Genomic DNA, 14,388 nt, shown 5'->3' with positions numbered 1-14,388 from the left:
TGATTTACCTCGACACACTATAAAAAATATGCGAGTTGTTTGAAATCTTCTACTTATCTATCCACATTTTCTTGTCTAACCAATTTGATAAGTAAAATAATTAATTAATCATATTATCTATTTTTAATATAGAGGTGTTCTCTACAAACATATTGCCAAATAATGACCACCCCAAAATCGTCACTAAAAACAAAAAATCCATCACTATGCGTTTGAAAAGTCTATACCGACCATCAAAAAGGCTATTTCGACGAAGATTAATAGTTGATGCGAGTAACACTGATAGATTTTTTTGACAAAAAAATACAACCGTCGAAATAGGTCTAAAAGTTTAAATTGACAATTTACACAACTGACAATTCACACAACACTAAAGTAGCAATTGTTAGTACAAGTACCATCCATAATAGTAGGTATTTTAATGCCTATAATGACGGTAAAAAATAATCAATATAATTGATTAAATATTCAATTATCTCCCTAAAATTTTAGTGACAATGCCATCAATAAATGTTCATATATTTGAAAATCCTACTATATCCTAAACATATAACGATGATTTTAACATCAATAATACAAATATACCGACAACGACAATTAGTATAGACCATCATAATCCAATTGCTAATATTTGAATTTGTGTACCATATTAATTTATTTATAATTTTAATATAATTGACTTGATTTAATGTAAATATAAAATAAAAATTTAAATAAATCTAAATAAAATCAAGCTAAGCCAATTACATAATACAAACGTAATTCAAATGTAGTCCCAACCTAATCAAAACATAATCGAAATATAAATCTAATACATAGTCTAATAACATTTCATTATTTCATCTGATATTTTATATTTTTACAAAGTTTATAATTTTTTTTCTAATTTGAATAATACAAATAGAAACCACAACACAAAGGTTTTACTATAAAAAAATGCATTCAAATAATAAGGTTCCTCACAAGAACAGATTAGGTGCTTAATTCTCTCTGTACGTTTACCTATATAAGTCTCTCAATTATATAGATTTATTAGGTCACTTACTTACATATGAAGATCTATCTCAATCTCACTATTACAATAATAAGATAAGTTAAAAACATTATATTAATAACAATCAAGATAAATATGGACTCTTGACCGCTCAACAAATAGGGTGTCAATCCAATCTAATATCCACGATCCAAGGGATTGACTTGGATAATCCGATCCGGTCCAACCAATCACCTATGTACGATTTATCAAGTGATATGATCTTCCATAATGAGTTAAATATCATCCATATATTCACCATAGTCTATATAAATTGTTTAATAAACTTCAAACACCTTAAATATGAAAAGTGTTTTCGCATAATTTTATTTAGTTTTACATTTTCAACATACACTGATAAAGTCACAATGTAGAGCAAAAAAGTACCGATAAGGGTCAATTAAGCCCAACGAATTAATCTTCATAGGATCCTTGCCAAGATTCTTCATAATGTCCCACACACTAGCTAAAAGAATAGACAAAGAACAGAAACTGTCACTAAAGTATTGCCCGCGTTTTATTTTGATCATTGAACTTTTACTTTTTTTTTCTATTTTGATCACTAAGCTATTTGAAATCAAATTTTTTGATCATCTAAATCTAATAACAAATTTAACCTTTTAATGCATACATATTCTATCAATTTAATCCTAAAAAAATGCAACAAATTTACCCCTCAAAGATTTACAAAATTTGGCAGTTTAGTTCAAATTTTAAAATTCAATAAATTTAACCCTCGACATTTATAGAAATGACAAATTTTAATTTTAAAAAATCGTGTAAATTTTAATGTCAAACAATTTAAATTTTAATCATATTTAGTTGAGGAAATGGAGAAAGACTTGATAGATTGAATTACAAGCTCATTTAACAATTGGTCCAAAATCTTTAGTAATATCTTCAAGTTGTTGATTGCTATAGTAAAACCAACTTGCTTTAGCTACCTCAATTTCATGAGCTTTGACAATGAAATATATACATTATATATTGTGTGGGTGTGCCCTCAATATAATTCACAAGTGGTTTATTTTGAGGATCAATTTTTCATTCAGCACTCAACCATTTTGAGTATATGATATATCGTTGTAAATGTCTCATGGAGTAAAATATAAAATCATAATTCTATGATTCAAATCTCCACCTTTACCAATAGAAAATATGCGTCAAAGTTTTCAAAAATCTATTTTTTTCTAACAAATTTGAACAACGCTATCAATTATCAAACAATTGAAGGCATCTAGGTTATGTTGACTCGAGGATGAGCATAAATGCTAACATGATTTTAACCTTTTTGTTATATTTAAAGTATTATTTGTTTATACTTTTGTCTAAATATATGTTTAATAAAATACAGATATTTAAAGGGTTAGATGTGAGTTCAGCCTTTGACACTAAGCTCCAAACGATTGCCGATTGTCTAAAAACAGCTTTGAATAAAGGAGTGCGACGACTGTTGATCGAGTGTGATTGAAAAATAGTGATAGATTTAATATTTGAGTCGAAGAGGGTGGGGTTACCAAAACTAAGCTTGGAAATTAGGAATTGGAAGGTAGAAATAAGACTAGTTCCAAGAATGGCGAATATGGCTACTAATGCGATGACTAAATAGGTTCAATGTTGCGCGACTAGATTTCATGTTTTTAACAACTTGCTCCAAGTGGTTCTAGGTATTATGAAGTGAGACAAAGGGTAAAAAACTAAAATTGACAATCTGATTGAGTATTGAGTCTCAACTTCTTATATTAATAATTTTTGGTGATTTTTCATTCTTATCGATTTTCCACTCGATCTTGATCTAAATTAATAATTTCATTCAATTTATTAATTTAGATGATAAAGCAATTCATTTTATGCAATTTAGTAACTTTTGACATTTTTACAAAATTACCCTTAAAATTGTACTTTTATTCAATTTAGTCTCTGGGCCCAAAACATGCAAATCAACCATTTCTAATGCCAATTCACATCAGCCGAATATTCATGGCACACAAAACAGCCCACATTTGTAATAATTTCATATCTAATCCTTGTATTTTTACTAATTTAACAATTTAGTCCCTAATCGATAAATTCATCAAAAATCACTTAACAAAATACTTTTAAATAATAACTAATGTTTCAAATTCATCATTTAACATAAAAAATCACTAGATTCATCAATTAAAACATTCAAAATCTTTAACAGTTTTAAAATCAAAGTTACGGGCTAGCTGGACCTAGTTGCAACGATATCGAAAACATAAGAATCATTAAAAACGGGTGCAAAATGGACTTACATGCACAAAACGAAACATGGTCAAACCTCACTTCACCATAGCCATGGCTTTCAATTGAAACAAAGAAAGCTTAATGTTGAAGATGGGCACTTTTGAATTATTCTTACTTTATTAACCTTTTTACTTTATTAATAATAATAAATTAACTTATAAAACATATAAAATTAAAAGATTTTAAGCTTCCAATCGTCCCACTATCTTAGGTATGGGTAAATTACCCATTAATGCCATCCAATTATAATTATTTAAGCAATTAACACCTTTAAACTAATAGCGATTGACTTTTTCAACTTTTAAAATTTAGTCTTTTTTACTTAATTAACTATCGAAATGTTAAAATTTTTTAATGAAACCTTAATACCACCTTAATGAGACTCTGTAAATATTTATATAAATATTTACGACTTGGTTTATAGAAACGAGGTCCTGATACCTCATTTTCTAAAACCACTGGACCTTAAGGTCATACCACTCAGACTTAATGAATCGCTTAAATAACATAAATTATCAATTCAAAAAAAAATTTAAAAATCATATTTGACTCATAAATATTAAATAATAATATTTATGAACTTACTCGTCAAATTTGGTGGCCCCAAAATCACTGTTTCTGATACCACTAAAAAAAGGTTGTTACAAGTTCTACATAGATTTTATTTTTATTTTATTTTACCACTGTATTTTATTTTAATAAAGTTCTCAATAAACAAGTTCTTCATCGCGAACTCTCAACGAACAAGTTCTCTACCTCTTTCATAAAACCCCTTAAGGGTTTAACTTTAACAATGAACACCAACCAAGTCTAACAATGCTCAAACTTGGTTATAGGAAGTGGCTTAGTCATCATATCTATGGGATTTTCATGAGTACTAGTTTTTATCACAATAATATCACCACGAGCAATAATATCACGAACAAAATGATACCTAACATTAATATGTTTTGTTCTCTCATGAAACATTTGATCTTTTGTAAGGAAAATGACACTTTGATTATCACAAAATACTGTACTGATTTGAAGGGCTTCATTGAGTTCACAAAAGAGTCCCTTCAACCAAATGGCTTCTTTACAAGCCTCAATAATCACCATGTACTCAGCTTTAGTGGTAAACAAAGCAACTGTGGTTTGAAAAGTGGCTTTTCAACTGATTGCACAACCTCTAATTGTAAAGACATAACCTGTGGGAGATTTTCTTCTATCAAGGCCTCCAGCAAAATCAGCATCAAAATACTCAATGACTCCATCTCTAGTTCTTTCAAACTGTAAGCAAACATCAGTAGTACCTCGTAAGTATCTTAAAATCTACTGAACTACTTTCCAATGTTCTTTACTGAGATTCGTCATGTATCTGCTAACTGCACTGACTGCATATGATAAACCTGGACATGAACAAACCGTAGCATACATGAAAGATCCCATTGTACTAGAGTATGAAACATGTCATATGTACTCAATCTCATCATCTGATTGTGGAGACAAAGCCGATGAAAGTATGAAATGGACTGCTAAAAGAATACTAACAAGCTTAGCACTTTGCATATTGAACCTACAAAGAACTTTCTCAATGTACTGCTTCTGACTTAGGTATAATTTACTTGCTTTTCTATCTCTGAGAATCTCCATACCAAGTATCTTCTTTGCTGGTCCCAAATCTTTCATCTCAAATTTTTCACTTAGTTGGGCTTTGACCTTTCTCATCTTTCATTTATCTTTCACTGCTATCAACATGTCATCAACATAAAGGAGTAGATACACAAAAGTACCATAACTATTTTTCTTAAAGTAAATACAACTGTAAAAGCTACTTCTTTTGAAATCATGGGAAGTCATAAATGAATCAAACCTCTTGTAGCATTGTCTTAATGACTATTTCAAACTATAGAGGGACTTTTTCAATAAGAAAACATAGCCCTCTTTTTTTGAGACTGTAAAACCCTCTGGTTGTTGCATGTAAATATCATCTTCAAGTTTTCCATGAAAAAATGCATGTAATACCCTGAAAATTTTTACAGTAAGATATTATCCTTGATATAGTAAAATAAGAAAATAAAGTGACAAAAAGGGAAATTTTGAGTTATGTCAATATTGAGAAGTATATTATGATATATTAATTCAAGAAAGGACTAAATTGTAAAAGTGAGAAAAGTTTTGTTGCACAAGAGTAAATATTCATAATTTGAGGGGTTAAAGTGTAAATATGAAAAAGTTGAAGGACCAATAGTGTAAATAATTTAAGAGTGGAATGATCTAGAAACTAAGGAAAATGGATGAATTAGGACCAAATTGAATAGATGAAGAACTATGAGGGACTAAATTGTAATTTTACCAAATTAAATGATGACTCAAGGATGGAATTTTAAAAGATAATGAAGGGCAAAATGGTCAATTGGAAGAGAGTGAAATCTAGAAAGTAATAATGATGCTAGAGATATTTTGATATTTTATAATTATTTAATTAGATAAATATTATTTTATTAATACTTTAATAAGATATTTTATTATTCTTTTATTAGTATATAAAGAAAGAAAGATGAGAAATTCTCATCCATATTTTCCCATGCACTAACATGAGAGAAAGAGAGGAAGAAAGAAAGTTTTGCTTTCTTTACAATTTGGTCCTTTTACCAAAAATTCACCATTTTCACCCAAAAATCAAATGAATTTCCATAGCTACCAAGAGACAAAAATGTTAAGGAGAGCATGGGGAGTTAGAATATCAAGTTGGATTCAAGAAATAGAAGCTGGAGGAGAGAGAAAATCAAGTAAAGATTAGTATCAATAGAACAAGGTAAGTATATCAAGATTTCGATATGTTTTTAAGTTTGTTATTATTGACAAAGCATGGAAATAATGTTATAGTAGAGTTTTCTTACATAAGGTCCTATGTTTTTGATATGTTAGTGAAGAGAAAATAAGAGAAAGTGATGAGAAATGGTGTAGAAAAAGAAAATAAGGGTGTTATAACATGGTAATTAATAGCTTGCACAAAAACAGTTTGGACAGCAGCAGTAGACTAACTTTGAAAAATCACCATAAATTGTACAAATCGAATTAGAATATGAAAAAGTATGGAATTAAATCTTATTGAGTATAGTTTCTCATAGAAGAAATAGTGTAAGCAATGGATTTGTAAATTTTGAGATATAATGAATTTTGTGAGACAAGGTCAGAATGAATTTGGGTTCCCCTGTTTTGACTTTGAAAAATCATAAAAAAATTGAATAAAAATGATTAGGGGCTTAAATTTATATTTATAAAATCCTGAATGAGTCTATTTTTAATATAAACAAACAAGAACATCATTTGAATCCTGTATGAGGAGATAATTAATTTTTGGTGAAGAGGGGTCAGAACTGTCAGACAGCAGAACAGGGGTAACTTTGAAGAATAAACTGTACTTATTGGACAAACCAAAAATACTGAAATTTTTATGGTAAGAATATATATGAGTCTAGATTCAGGGAAAATTATCGGATATTAATTTGGAGTTCTATAGATCCAGATATAAATAATTTAGTGACTATGATGCAGATAGACAACTTGAATATTCATAAAAGTAAATAATAAAAATTATGGATAATGTTACTTACAAGTGTGTTATCTACATTAAGGATGTGGAATGGAGAGGAGGAGGAGGAAAAATATGTATGAATATTCATCTAGCATGGCTAATTTGGATATTTTAGGCTCAGGGACTAAATTGAATAAAATTAAAACTTTATGGGCAATTTTGTAAACATGTCAGAAATGACCAAATTGCATGAAATGAATTATTTTATTATTTAAATTACAAAATTGAACGAAATTATTAATTTAGTTCAAGATTGGGGGAAAACATATTTTAGGGATTAAATTGAAAAGTGTTGAAATTATGAAAAATTCTGATATTTTATAGAATTCATGGATTTTTATCAATATATATGAGAATAATAGCTGGAAATAAGGATTAAATTGCAAGAATTTTATTTTCCTGACCCTAAGGATGAAATCGTCATTAATTAAAAGTTTAGGGGCAAAATGGTAATTTTGCCTAGAGCATTAATTAAATGCATTAGAATATGAAATGAATGAAAATGATGATCAAATTTATTTATAAAGATCCGGACGACTCAAATATGAGACTTGATCTTAGAAAGAAAAGATATCAGATTAATGAAATTATAAACACAAACAAGCAATGAGGTAAGTTTGTGTAACTTGAATTATATTCTTAAATGCTTGAGATTGTATGTTATTTATGTGAATATGATTTGAATATTCATTTTATGAAAATTTATGAAACATTGATAAATTTGATAAAAGGAGAAGAAATCCCGGTTGAATGAAAGGAAAATTCGATGGATCTCTGAAAAGGAATTGACGGTAAAAAGGATCTAGCCCAGACGGACGATCCTATCCTGATATAGCCCTCCCGAAGAATATGTGTAAAACGGATTTAGCCCGGACGGGTAATCCGAATTAGGGTCTGAATTTAGCCTGGACTGGTAATTCAGATCCAAGCTCATTAGAGTAATTGTCGTTGCAGGGGATTTAGCCTGGACTGGTAATCCCGGCAATACTCTATGAGTTATATTACAGGGGATTTAGCCTAGACTGGTAATCCTACCGTAAAGATGAGGTTTGCGGGAGTGTGCTCTCTGATATGAAATGTGTAAGACCATGGTTGAAAGATACCATGGCAACCTGTGTGTAAGACCATGGTTGAAAGATACCATGGCAACTTGATATGAAATGTGTAAGACCATGGTTGAAAGATACCATGGCAACCTGATATGAGATGTGTAAGACCATGGTCGAAAGATACCATGGCAACGTGACATGAAAAGAATAAGACCATGGTTGAAAGATACCATGGCAACATGACAGAAAATGAGTAAGACCATAGTTGAAAGACACTATGGCATCACGTCAAAGATAAATAAGACCGTGGATGGGAGACGCTATAACATCTGTTGAACAATTGATATTCAGGTAAAATGTATCAGATGACAAATGGTTATATGAAATGGTTGTGTGAAATGTTTACAAGAATTGGTCATATGGAAATATATGTACAAAAGCGTTGTATGAAATAATTATGAAAATGGATAAACGAAATAAGTATAAGTACATGGAATATAATTTATGTTAAGTTTGATATAAGCTATTACCAGAATAAATATACATAAAATATATGGAAATGATGAAGCATAAAATATTGATATAATGAAATGAATGATATATGCTTGTGAAGAAACGGTAAGAGCATGATATGTTTCATGACATGTACATATATGATTATCTTTGATATGTTGATACAAGGAAATTATGTAATTGAGACTATTATTAAACTCAAGTGCGACATGTCGAGAAAATAGATATATCAATGTTGAATTTATATGAGATATGTGCAAGTATACTAACAATGTTATTGTTTGATGCTTATACAAGTGCCAAACTGTTGATTGAATGGTAATATATTTATTTTATATGATGCATTGAATCGGTAAGTATTTTAATTTTTTTAAGTGATCTGCAAATGGTAGTAATGCTCTGAAACCCTGTTCTGGCAGCGGATACGGGTTAGGGGTGTTACAATGCAGTTTTTACATCTAACTGCTCAAGCTCCAAATCATGCATGGCCATAATACCAAACAAAGCTCGAATCAAATTATGCTTCACAACTGGGGAAAACACATCTGTGAAGTCCACTCTTGGAATTTGATTGTAACCTTTTGCTACAAGCCTTACTTTATATCTAGGTTCTTTAACTCTTTAAGTCTCTTCTTTCTTTTTAAACACTCATTTACAACTAACAACCTTTTTGCCTTTAGGAACTGTTACAAGATCCCATGTTCTATTTTTGTGGAGTGATTTCATCTCTTTTTGCATAGCAAACATCCAATTTTCTGAATCTTCATAGCTAATCGCCTTAGAATAATTAGATGGCTCTTGGTTTACATCTATATCTTCAGCCACATTTAAAGCATAAGCAACTAGATCAGCCTCGACATACTTCTTTGGAGGTTTAATCTCTCTTTTAGTTCTATTTTTGGTGATAGAGTATTGTAGTGAAGAAACAACTCTATTCTGAATTTTTGTACTGGCTTGAGAAGTAGACCCTGTTGTAGATTCTGGATTAATCTGATACTCCACTTGCTTTTAATGTTATTTATTGTAAGAGTCTTTAAGAGATAAGTTAGGTAGCATAGCAGTTTCATCAAAAACAACATCTCTACCAATCACAACTTTTTTATTTTCATGACACCATAACTCATACCCTTCTATACCAGTTTTATAACTAAGGAAAACACATTTAATGGATCTTGGTTCCAATTTTTCATTATCAATATGAGCATACGGAGGACATCTAAAGATATTTAAATCAAAATAATAAGCAGGATTACAATACCATACCTCTTGTGAAGCCTTTTTCTCAATGGTAATGGATGGAGATTGATTGATCAAAAAATATACAGTAGAGGCTGCTTCGGCCCAAAAATACTTCGGTAAGTTAGCATTTGACAACATACATCAAAGTTTCTACATGATTTTTCTATTCATTCGTTCTGCAACACCGTTTTATTGTGGAGTATGATGAACTGTCAAGTGTCTCACGATCCTTTCTAACTTGCATTGTTTATTAAACTCATTAGAACAGAACTCTAAGCCATTATCTGTGCGGATGTGTTATATTTGTTTTCCCGTCTATTTTTCAATCATAGTTTTCCAAGTCTTAAATGCAGAAAACACATTGCTTTTCTGCTTCAAGAAAAAAATCTAAACTTTTCTGGAAAAATCATCAATAAGTGTTAGCATATAATTAGCTCCACCTCTCAAAGGCACTCTAGATGACCTCCACAGATCAGAATGAATATACTTCAATGTTCCCTTCATGTTATGGATTCCTCTAGTAAATCGAACTCTCTTTTGCTTCTAAAAAACGCAGTGCTCACAAAATTTCAGTTTGTAAATTCCTTACCTATCAAGAAATCCTCTTATGCTCAATTCTGCCATGTCATTCTCACTCATATGCCTTAGGCGCATATGCCAAAGTCTAGTAACATCATCATCTGGCAAGGAAGAGGAAGCAACAGCGACATTACCAACAATAGTAGAACCTTGCAAAATATATAACTTTACAGTCTTTCTCTGCCCTTTCATCACAACGAGGGAACCTTTGGAAATCTTCAAAACCCCACTTTTAGTTGTGTATTTGTACCCTTGTGAATCAAGAGTACTCAATGAAATTAAATTTCTCTTCAATTTTGGAACATGTCGCATATGACTAAGTGTTCCAACACCTGTGATTTTACACGAAGCATTATTTCCCATCAAAACAACACCTTTAGACACTATTTCGTAAGTTGTAAACTAATCCCAATTGGGACTCATGTAGAAGGTGCAGCCTAAATCAAGGATCCACTCATCGTTTACCTTAGAGTTGTTGACAGAAGCGACTAGAAGTTCACCGTCGTTGTAGTCTTCTACAACATTAGCTTCACCAAATTTTTTTGATTGTTTTCCCTTTTAATTCATAGCCTCCCTTTTAATCTTGTTTTGCAGCTTATAGCACTCAAATTTAATATGTCATTTCTTCTTGTAGAAGTTACAAGTTTTACCTCTATTTGAAGACTTCGATCTACACTTAGATTTATTGCGAGGATTCTGTTCATGTGTCCTTCCACGATCATCATCAACATTTCAATCTTATCTCTTACGAACAATGAGACACTCTCTTTAAGAGTCGGGTTTAACCATAAGATGCTTTATCTTATCATACGAGGTCAAAGAATCATAAACCTCATCAATTGGGAGAGACTCGCTGCTATATAAAATCGTGTCTCTAAAGGTTGAATAAGACGAGAGCAACGAATAAAGTAGAATCAACCCTAGATCTTCCTTGTCATATTGAACCTCCATGGCCTCCAAGTTTGAGAGAATTTCTTTAAACATTGTTAAGTGTTTGTGCACAGACGCACCTTTCTTCAAACGATGAGCATAAAGACACTGCTTCATATGCAACTTGCTGGTTAGATTTTTCGACATACACATTTGTTTCAGCCTCTTCCATAATGCAGTGGTGGTATTCTCCTTCATCATGCAAAATTTCATTAGACAAATGCAGATGTAACTATGTTAACACTTTCGATCTTTACGCCTCTTTTCTTCATCCGTCAATGTTGAAGGCATCTTATCTATCCCTAGCAAGGCACCCTTCAAATCTATCTGCGCAAGAGCTGCTTGCATCTTAATCTGCCAAAACACGAATATGGTGTTGCGATCCAATAGAGAAATTTTATATTTTAAAGCTGCCATTATCGTGATTGAGATGAACAACCTAAAGCTCTAGTACCAATTTGTGAAAAAAAATAGAACGTCGATAATGACAATGTATCGCAAAGAAAAAAGAAAGAAAAAAATAAAGAACACAGATTTTACGTGGAAACCCTTTCGGGAAAAAAAACCTTATTCTAAAAAAAAAGTATAGTCCTATATGGATTTTACTTTTATTTTATTTTACCACTGTATTTTATTTTAATAAAGATTCGGGTCACTCAATTTTAATAAAAAAATAATTAAAGAGTTGAAAATTATACACAAATATATCAGGGGTCTGATTTTGAAATTTAAAGCATTGAAGGTGCAATGTACACAATTGTTTTAGGTATGGAAACTGTAACATTTTAAAATTTTAGCAATATTTTAATGGAAATCCATAGTAATTAGATTGTGACAGATGTCACACATTTAACTATTCTAGGACTAAATATTACCATATTTGTGTTAATATATATAATTAATCATAAATTTGCATTACATCATTATGTTTTTATTTTTGTATATTTACTAATAGTTAATTATGTGACTTTGAATTTAAAATTAATTTGAATTTATATTTTTAACTAAAAATAAACTTATTAAATTTATATTTTAGTTGACCTCAACATTAGAAAACAATATCATTTAAAATAGATTAGATTAATAATAAGATGTAACGTGGATGATAAATAGTTCAAGATTTGGATATCACCAAAAAAATTGCAGATAACTTAAATCATCATCTTAATTAAAACAATTTGTCGATAATGACATGTGTTTTATAAAGTATATTTAAAATTCTCTATTTTGTCAAATCATCATCTTAAATTTATTATTATTTTTTAATGAAAATAAATTTATCATTATTTAAATCTGTGTTTCTGAATATTTCATAGATTACAAATAAATTAGGATATTTAATACATACAATGACTTTTTCAAATTTATTTTATCTTTTCTTTAAGAGAGTGAAAATGGGTGGTAGCAACCAAATCTGAACTGTTTTTATGTATCAATAATATAAAATTTAATACCACATTATAATTATTAATTTTTCGCGTACCAAGTTTGAAATAGTAAAAGTTAATATTCATAAGGATGAATTCAACAATATTTTTCCTAATTGCAAGTTGTCACCAATGAGATATTAATTAAAAATATAAATTAAAAAAAGTGGTTAAAAAGAAAAAGACAAAAAGGAGTTAGATAAGGAAGGGAAAAAGACATCAAGAAGCTAGTTAGATGAATAAAAAAAAAAAATGATCGTACATGTATGTCGTCCTACTTGCATACTAGTGTTATAAAAAGATCGACCCCTTGAATAATGGAATAGATAACTTTATAGAAATTTTCCCTTGTGTTACAATGTGGTCGATATCGAAATATTTATTATTGGCTGCCGTCGTGGTTTGTCTCTCAGTTTGCTTCCGATTATATTCACAACTCGCTAGCTTGAACATAACTACACTCATCCACCACCAATTCAAGGCGTCAGCTCCGCCACCCACGATAAGTTTCTACAAACTTAGTCTCCAATGGCCACCTGCTGCATGTCATGGAATGTATACTTGCAAACCTCCTATTCCTTCCGACTTCACAATTCACGGTATATGGCCACAAGATAGTAATGACGAACCAATACCTCCTTACAATAAAAATAATCCTTGTACCCTAAAGACACCCACTCCTCCCACAGATCTCCCGGTAAGTTCATCATTAATTTAATTTCGTTTATTGGAATGAATGAGTTTGTCAGTTCTCTAATAAAATCTTTTGTTGTTTAAAAGATTAAATTGCGTCCAATTGAAGTATATTTAACATCAATATGGCCAAACTTAGTTGATGGTCTTAACTTGACTGCAAACTACCAATTTTGGGAATATGAATGGAAAAAGCATGGAACTTGTTCTGATTACCCTGACGATCCTCTTACATACTTCAAGTCTGCCTTAAAACTCAGGCTTGGCATAAAAACAAGTAATATCTTCATTATACTTTGTTGTTAGTTCATATATTGAATTAAATTGATTTTTTTATATCGGTATTACCCTAGCACATCTTGTCTCTAATTTGCTTTTTATTGTTGTTTTGATGTAGTTGTGAGATTTGGACGTCAGACAAGTTGGACGGTGAAGCAAGTTGCAGATGAAGTTTTTCATGTTTTAAAAGCCTATCCTCAAATTGCTTGCAATCTAAATCCAAGTCGCACTCAAAAACAATTGTGGGAGATTCGTTTATGCTATGATAGGCCAAATCCCGGACAACCCCCTCACACGCTCATAAATTGTACTAATATATTGCGAGTAAGTAAGGGTAAAATAATAGGGCCCTGTAAAAGCTTGAGCGATACAATATTTTTCCCCTAGTGCTCTTATAAAATTTTGAATAATTACTACTCCAAATAAATATAGTTGTTGAAAAGCCCAACTTTAAGTCTTCTTGTCCCGCCAATTTGACGTTTGAAATAAATAAGTAATTGTATTATCATGTTGTAAACCCTCCCAACTTTAAAGTCTTTAAAATAGATTTTGTATTATATATACAAGTGTTTACATTTTGCATGCTCGTATTATAATTATTAGATTCCGTAACCAAATATAGAAACATAAACACTAATTAGAATATTTTGTTGGTATAGTATGATGAAACAATGAGACTATAAACACATCCTACCTTTGCCCTTCATATCAGCATGCAAAAAAGTTTGCAAGCTGTTCGGTGATGCCGATAAGAAAACACAACCCTCCGCCATGTCCTGAGCCAAATATGCAAGGTGG

General features: G+C 30.6%; 1 protein-coding gene across 1 annotated transcript; it reads left to right on the top strand.

Moving 5' to 3' along the window:
- Window positions 1-12,940: 12,940 nt before the first annotated feature.
- LOC107896791 (ribonuclease MC) lies at window positions 12,941-14,147 on the top strand. The gene is made up of 3 exons (XM_016822068.2): window positions 12,941-13,315; window positions 13,399-13,588; window positions 13,709-14,147. The coding sequence occupies exons 1-3, from the start codon at window positions 12,977-12,979 to the stop codon at window positions 13,975-13,977; spliced, it is 798 nt and encodes a 265-aa protein (XP_016677557.1). The 5' UTR covers window positions 12,941-12,976; the 3' UTR covers window positions 13,978-14,147.
- Window positions 14,148-14,388: the final 241 nt, after the last annotated feature.

This window comes from Gossypium hirsutum, chromosome A10 (genome assembly GCF_007990345.1).
Source record: "Gossypium hirsutum isolate 1008001.06 chromosome A10, Gossypium_hirsutum_v2.1, whole genome shotgun sequence".
In the NCBI taxonomy this organism is placed as follows: domain Eukaryota; kingdom Viridiplantae; phylum Streptophyta; class Magnoliopsida; order Malvales; family Malvaceae; genus Gossypium; species Gossypium hirsutum.
Note: the sequence above shows the minus strand (reverse complement) of the source record. Positions and strands in the feature narration are given on the sequence as shown.

What these genes read in the sequence shown, in the direction of transcription:
- LOC107896791 (XM_016822068.2), top strand. Translation starts at nt 12,977, where the DNA reads ATGTGGTCGATATCGAAATATTTATTATTGGCTGCCGTCGTGGTTTGT. An exon ending in CTCCTCCCACAGATCTCCCG is followed by an intron (nt 13,316 to 13,398) that starts GTAAGTTCATCA and finishes GTTGTTTAAAAG; the next exon opens with ATTAAATTGCGTCCAATTGA. An exon ending in CAGGCTTGGCATAAAAACAA is followed by an intron (nt 13,589 to 13,708) that starts GTAATATCTTCA and finishes GTTTTGATGTAG; the next exon opens with TTGTGAGATTTGGACGTCAG.